The sequence below is a fragment of the Bison bison genome, unplaced genomic scaffold (genome assembly GCF_000754665.1).
Source record: "Bison bison bison isolate TAMUID 2011002044 unplaced genomic scaffold, Bison_UMD1.0 scf7180017864217, whole genome shotgun sequence".
Lineage (NCBI taxonomy): Eukaryota > Metazoa > Chordata > Mammalia > Artiodactyla > Bovidae > Bison > Bison bison.
Genome location: NW_011494789.1, coordinates 547176 through 554881, shown reverse-complemented (window position 1 = coordinate 554881; position 7706 = coordinate 547176). Strand labels below are relative to the sequence as shown.

The 7706-nt window shown below is 40.7% G+C and overlaps 1 protein-coding gene across 1 annotated transcript in view; it reads right to left on the bottom strand.

The window, feature by feature from the left end:
- Positions 1-7706, bottom strand: part of LOC104992524 (contactin-associated protein-like 3) — a 232716-nt gene that overhangs the window by 88596 nt on the left and 136414 nt on the right. The window contains exon 9 of the mRNA XM_010845436.1: positions 2901-3047. Coding sequence (XP_010843738.1) covers positions 2901-3047 — 147 coding nt within the window. The remainder of the gene's footprint in view (positions 1-2900; positions 3048-7706) is intronic.

Genomic DNA, 7706 nt, shown 5'->3' with positions numbered 1-7706 from the left:
AGTTTATGCATAAGGAAAAACTTAAAAATCACTGGCAAGATGTCTCTTAGCAGCTACACTGATATTTACAGCATTTTTAAAATAAAAATGGGCACAATCAAAATGTCCATCAACATAAAATGGTAAAATGGAAGAGTAAAATATGGTACAATATGCATCAAAAAGCCACACATCCATGAAAATTAATTAAATTCAGCTATTCACAGCCACATGGCTGGATTTCAAAAACGAATGTAGAACAGAAAAAGCAAGTCACAGAAGAATGAACGCAGGTTTATCCTCTTCAAAAAAGTTAAAAGCGAGGCAACACAAGACAATTTATTGTTTAAAGTTATCTACATAGATGATAGATTATTAAAAAAGCAATATACAAAGACTGGCTTTAAAAAAGCAGAGTAATACTTAACTAGGGGAATTAAAGTCTAGAGGAGCAACAGAAGCCTCAAGTGTTGTAGTGGCTAATTTTGTAGACAAGAGGATGCACCCATATATATTCTTTTTATGAAATATTATAGTCTTTTTAAAGTGTGTGCATATGATCTATTTCACAGTAACAACTGACTCATGTTGCATCAGTATATAAATATTTATGGAAAGTACCTACTCTCAAGTAGCCATGCATTCTGAGAATGCAGTATGTTCCATACAAAAGATGATTTGAGAAGTATTTTTCTTTCACTTTTTAATACAAAATGTTAAAGGTATTTTATTTTGTGTCATTAAACAGTAGACACAGATTGTTCTTTCTGTATCTGTCAGTGCTTCAAAATATTTTATCTTTTAAATTACAGTTCTTGGATAAATTCTTTATTTAGCTTTGAAGGAATTTGTTCCTCTCCTGAGCTATAAAACCCATCATTTAAGTGTAAAGGTTTAAAAGAGTATCTGGGTCAGAAATGCATCACATTTAGCAAACAAGAAAAGCAAGCAATCTTAACTTTTAAAGCTGCTGGCACAATTCCACCTTTCCCCATGAAGTTTGCTTTAGGAGACTTCAAAGATTAAACAACCCAATTCACGGTTGATGTACTTTTTGTCAATTCTCAAGGGAGAATTTTATACTTTCTTGTTGAGCTATCAAGCTATCTCCACCATGATTCCAAACTTATTTTAGAAAAAAATAAAAAGTATAAAATGCAAAACAGCAATAATGTCAGAGAGGGCTTCAAGCCAAGATTAAAAATAAGTCTTACTATTGACAGTTCTAAGCTTCCAGTGGCTGAGGATTTTTCACTTGAATGCTCCAGGGATGGAGATTTATTACCCTCAGAAGTTCCCCCTCCCTGGTGGAAAAGATCCTGGATGGACTCAATCAAGGTTCACTAAGCAGGCAAAACACCCACTGACTACATCCCAGGGAGATGGACTGGTGATGTCTTGGTAAAATCCATCACTAAGCAATAAGTGACATATTAATGGGCTTCTCCTGTGGCTCAGCAGTAAAGAATCCACCTGCACTGCAGGAGATGCAGGAAACACGGTTCAATCCCTGAGTCAGGAAGATCCCCTGGAGGAGGGCTTGGCAACCCACTCCAATACTCTTGCCTGGGAAATCCCATGGACAGAGGAGACTGCGGGGGATGATCCATGAGGTCACAAAGAGTCGGACACTACTGAACACGCATGCATGACATATTAACAGCCATTGAATTAATCTCTTCCTCTGTTGTGTATAATGATGCCCTTCTGTATTAGGCAGTGGGAATAGACATCTTTTTTTTAAATTATTTATTTACTTATTTATTTTTGGTTGTGCTGAGTCTTCGTTGCAGCACGTGGGTTTTGCTAGTTGCAGTGAGCAGGGGCTACCCTCTAGTTGTGGTTGCAGGCTTTTCACTGGGGTGGCTTCTCCGGTTGGGGAGCAGGGGCCCTAAGGCCTTGGGCTTCAGCAGTTGTGGTGCATGGGCTTAGCTGCCTTAGCATGTGAATGTTCCCATTCAGGGATTAAACCTGTGTCCCCTGCATTGGCAGAATCCCAACCCCTGAACCACCAGGGAAGTCCAAGTTTCTTAAATTTTAAAATGCAGCAGACTTCCTGGGGATCTTGGTGAAATGCAGATTCTGGTTCAGGAAGTCCAGATGGCACATCTGCATTTCTAAGAGCTTCCGGGTGATGCTGATACTGTTGGTCCATGGACCACACTTTGAGTAGCCAGGCCCTGGGCAGAAAAGAAGCCAATAGACAGAAGAACACCCCCATGCAGCAAAAAACCTGGCACATAAAAGCTGAAGGAAAGATTGTAAGTGTCATTTGGCTTTAGGAAAATTCCTGATGGCAAGGTATTAAAGGTAAGAAATAGAGAGCAATTACCCTCAGTATTGCCTCCACATAGAATCACCAGAGAGTATTCAAAAACCTGTTGTCCAGGTCAGGCTTCCCTAGTAGCTCAGCTCATAAAGAATTCGCCTGCAATGCAGGAGACCCCAGTTCAATTCCTTGGTCAAGAAGTTCCCCTGGAGAAGGATAGGCTACCCACTCCAGTATTCTTGGGCTTCCCTGGTGGCTCAGACCACACTGCAGGAAAGAATGCACCTGAGCAACTAGGCAGAAGCACTCAGCATGGAACCAGTTACATCAGAATTTCTGGGGATGCAGCCAGGCATCAGCATTTTGAATCCTTCCAGGTGACTGCAATATGCAACTGTAGTTGAAAACAAATGCCAGACTTAAAACCAACCTTATGATGTGCACTTTTAAACAAGGCCATCTATCTGGCTTTCATTTTTAGACCACAATTTATCATCTTTGATCACTCAAAATTCTCAATGACTATAACTAAAAGAGAAAAACCATTCTTCACTATTAATTTTCATGTAAAACTATGAATTGCCTTAGAAGGCAGGAGCATAAAAGGTAAAGATGGTTTGACCACCAATGCAGCCCAGTTCCTTTCACTTACCCCCCAAATAGTAGGTATCACCTGACTCCATCTGCCCACGCAAGGAATGAGCCATGGAGGCTGCCTCACCATCCACCATCACACTCAGGTGATTCCCTCTTGCAGATAAGGACACAGAATGCCACTGCCCATCATTTAATCCAGCACCTGGAAGTAAACAAAATGGGTTAAAATAAATTCCTATAAACCTTGGTAATACCTCAACAGAGCAAGTACTTGAAAACAATATGATGCATACCTTGGGCCACCTTCCACAGACCACCAAGAACTCATCTGAAGCCCACCTAGGTCACTCAGCTGGGTGAGCAATGAAGAATGCACCACAGGGACACAGAGAGACAGAGAAAGGTGAAGGATAGATGTGGACTTGTCTGGGGGCTTCTAAGCAGGCAATTAGGTTATGTGGTATGTTGGTCATGCTTATCTAGAAGAAGGTGCTACCCATGTCAGCTGCAGGAGGGTCTTGTCGAGTAAATTTTGTGGTTGCAGAGGATCCTTGTGTCTGATCCATCAGTCATGGACTGGCCTGTCTGGTATTTGTTTATGTAATAACAAAAATGATTATGTTCAGTTAGGATTACTATGGCCTCTATGCACAGTGCCAGGGATATACTTCAGTTTCTCATCATTCAGTTTAGTCAAAAAGGTGCACATAAAAAAAAAAGCAGGTGGGGGGACAAAGAAAGAAATCAGAATGAAGGGGTAAAGTGAAAAGAAGAGTGGATCACTCATCCTGCTTTGAAAAACACAGCATTGGTTTGTTTCAGTCCTAGGGCCTTAAGAGAATAAAATTTCTATGAATGACCCTGAACAATCATGAAATCATAAAGTATTTCCAATTACATGGCATCAGACATATTTTAGCCTCATCTAGCCCAGTGATAGTTTGTGATGCTGAGAAGTACAGGTAGTTTCCAAAAATGCAAGTTATAAAAATAAAAACTTATTCTCACTTTCATATATTGTCATTATCTATAATATTCTTGGCAGACTATTTTAAAAAATATACTGACAGTCTTTAAAAATAACAATTTAAGTATTAATAAAACATGAAAATTCATAGAATAGAATAAAAGTTTATAAAAGCATTACATTAAAGTGTGTCTGTACATATTCAAACATTGGATAAAGATGGAAAAGAGTGGCAAGAAATATTCTTAAATATTAACCTTCATTTTTGGTTGCGGGAATTGTTTTTCATTTTATGTCATTTTTACATTTTCTGTTTTTCTTTCCAAATAAGATACAATGTATTCCAGCTATCATCACACCACATGCGTGCATGCTCAGTCATGTTTGTGTTCAACTCTTTGTGCCCCGATGAACTGCAGCCTTCCAGGATCCTCTGTCCATGGGATTTTCCAGGCAAGAATATTAGAGTGGATTGCCCACTCCAGGGGATCTTCCTGACCCAGGCATTGTACCCGTGTCTCATGCATTGGCAGATGGATTCTTTACCACTGAGCCACCTGGGAAGCCTATCAATTTTTAAAACTACTATTAATTCCTTCAAAGCAGTCATTGTCTCTTGAATCTATCAGATGAAATATCTATATTTTCTTCAAGTGCTGGAGCTGGAATGATAAATTAGTTGAATCACTGACTGCCCACCAACTGTGCATGGCTCTAACATCTACTACAGACCAACTTGTAGGGTTTTCTATTGAATGAAAACCCAGTGCTGCGTCATGCAAATACATCAAGCCTTAGGTGTCCCAGTACACTCACCCACGCAGTGTGTGTGTGTTAGCTTCTACTAGGTTATTTTGTGGACATAAACAACAGCAAAGTTTCAATGAGTAACAGCTAGGGTTTGTTTCTTGATCTGGCCCCAGGCCATCTGGCTCTGTATCCTTTGTGCTCTAGGTATTCATCCAAGCAGCACCAGGCTAATACACAGGCCAACCCCCTGTCTTTCTGCAGAGAGAAAACAGCATCTGGCAGAATCTTGCTATGGTGTTGGCAGTTTCTACTCAGATGTGGCACAGGTCCCTTCTGCTCGCATGCCAGTGGCCAAAATGTGTTATTTGGCTAACAGCAAGGGATTTGTCCCCTCCACAGGAGGCCACTGCAGCTTGCACAGCAGGCCCCAGATAATGAATGTTTCAATAGAGGGGGTGGGGGCAGGAATAATTGGAATCTTTAGAAATTGTCTTGGTCAACAAGGAAGAGGGTCATAAAAAAAAATCAATTTTCATTCATTGAAAAGCAACAGTGAGATGACTACTTGATTTTTTTGACACCATGCTCAAGAAAAAGAAATGCAAAAAGGCAAAATAGTTGTCATACGAGGCCTTACAAAGAAAGAGAAAAGAGAAGTTTAAAGGCAAAGGAGAAAAGGAAAGATATACCCATTTGAATGCAGAGTTCCAAAGAATAGTAAGGAGAGATAAGAAAGCCTTCCTCTCAATTAGTGCAAAGAAACAGAAAAACAACAGAATGGGAAAGACTGGAGATCTCTTCAAGAAAATGAGAGATACCAAGGGAACATTTCATGCAAAGATGAGCACAATAAAGGACAGAAATGGTATGGACCTAACAGAAGCAGAAGATATTAAGAAGAGGTGGCAAGAATACACAGAAGAACTGTACAAAAAAGATCTTCACGACCCAGATAATCACGATGGTGTGATCATGCACCTAGAGCCAGACATCCTGGAATGCAAAGTCAAGTGGGCCTTAGGAAGCATCACTATGAACAAAGCTAATAGAAGTGATGGAATTCCAGTAGAGCTATTTCAAATCCTAAAAGATGATGCTGTGAAAGTGCTGCACTCAGTATGCCAGCAAATTTGGAAAATTCAGCAGTGGCCACAGGACTGGGAAAGTCAGTTTCCATTTCAATCTCAAAGAAAGGCAATGCCAAATAATGCTCAAACTACTGCACAATTGCACTCATCTCACACGCCAGTAAAGTAATGCTCGAAATTCTCCAAGCCAAGCTTCAACAGTATGTGGACCGTGAACTTCCAGTTGTTCAAGTTGGATTTAGAAAAGGCAGAGGAACCAGAGATCAGATTGCCAACATCCGCTGGGTCATTGAAAAAGCAAGAGAGTTCCAGAAAAACATCTACTTTTGCTTTACTGACTATGCCAAAGCCTTTGACTGTGTGAATCACAACTGTGGAAAATTCTTAAAGAGATGGGAATACCAGACTACCTGACCTGTCTCCTGAGAAATCTGTATGCAGTTCAGGAAGCAACAGTTAGAATTGGACATGGAACAACAGACTGGTTCCAAACAGGAAAAGGAGTACATTAAAGTTGTATATTGTCACCCTGCTTATTTAACTTATATGCAGAGTACATCACGCAAAATGCCGGGCTGGAAGAAGCACAAGCTGGAATTAAGATTGCCTGGAGAAATATCAGTAACCTCAGATATGCAGATGACACCACCTTTTTGGCAGAAAGCGAAGACGAACTAAGGTGCCTCTTGATGAAAGTGAAAGAGAGAGTGAAAAACTTGGCTTAAAACTCAAGATTCAGAAAACTAAGATCATGGCATCTGGTCCCAGCACTTCATGGCAAATAGATGGGGAAACAATGGAAACAGTGTCAGACTTTATTTTTCTGGGCTCCAAAATCACTGCAGATGGTGACTGCAGCCATGAAATTTAAAAGATGTTTTCTCCTTGGAAGAAAAGCTATGACCAACCTAGACAGCATATTAAAAAGCAGAGACATTACTTCACCAACAAAGGTCCATCTAGTCAAAGCTATTTTTTTTCCAGTAGTCATGTGTGGATGTGAGAGTTGGACTATAAAGAAAGCTGAGAGCCGAAGCATTGATGCTTTTGAACTGTGGTGTTGGAGAAGACTCTTGAGAGTCCCTTGGACTGCAAGGAGATCCAACCTCTCAACCCTAAAGGAAATCAGTCCTGAATATTCATTGGAAAGTGATGCTGCTGCTGAAACTCCAATACTTTGACTACCTGAAACAAAGAACTGATTCATTGGAAAGACCCTGATGCTGGGAAAGATTGAAGGCAGGAGGCAAAGGGGAAGACAGGATAAGATGGTTGGATGGCATTACTGATGCGATGGACATGAGCTTGAGTAGGCTCCAAGAGTTGGTGATGGACAGGAAACCCTGGCATGCTGCATTCCGTGGGGTCGCAGAGTCGGACACGACTGAGCAACTGATCTGACTGACTGAGTGTACTAGTGAGCTTGAATGACTCCAATCTGAGCATCTTCTGGTATGTCCCAATATATTTAACTAACACATTTTATGAATGTTAAAGGCACAGACTCTTTACAGCTCTGTAAGTTTAGAAGTCGATCTTATGAATTAGAAGTTATGTTAGAGAATAGTGGGCATTTTAGTCTACCCCTCAAAAGTAAGTGCATATTTCTGGTAGAAAGTTAACCAGTCCTGTCTAATTCATATCACATTTTGGTATTTACAACCCATGTGACCATGTAAATCCATGTCCTTCAAATGCTCTTCAAACCAGCTTTTTTTTTTTTTTTTCCCTGCTGGATCTCTCATTAATGACTTGGACTCAAGATTCACTTGGGGCTTCCCTCATAGCTCAGTTGATAAAGAATCTGCCTGCAATGAAAGAGACCTGGGTTCGATTCCTGGGTGGGTAAGATCCCCTGGAGAAGAAAATGGCAACCCACTCCAGTAGTCTTGCCTGGAGAATCCCACAGACAGAGGAGCCTGGCAGGCTACAATCCACAGGGTCACAGAAATTGGACACAACTTAGGAACTAAACTACCACCACCAAGATCTACTTGGGGCTTCCCCTGTGGCTCAGCAATAAAGAGTCTGCCGGTAATGTAGGAGCTTAGGTGAC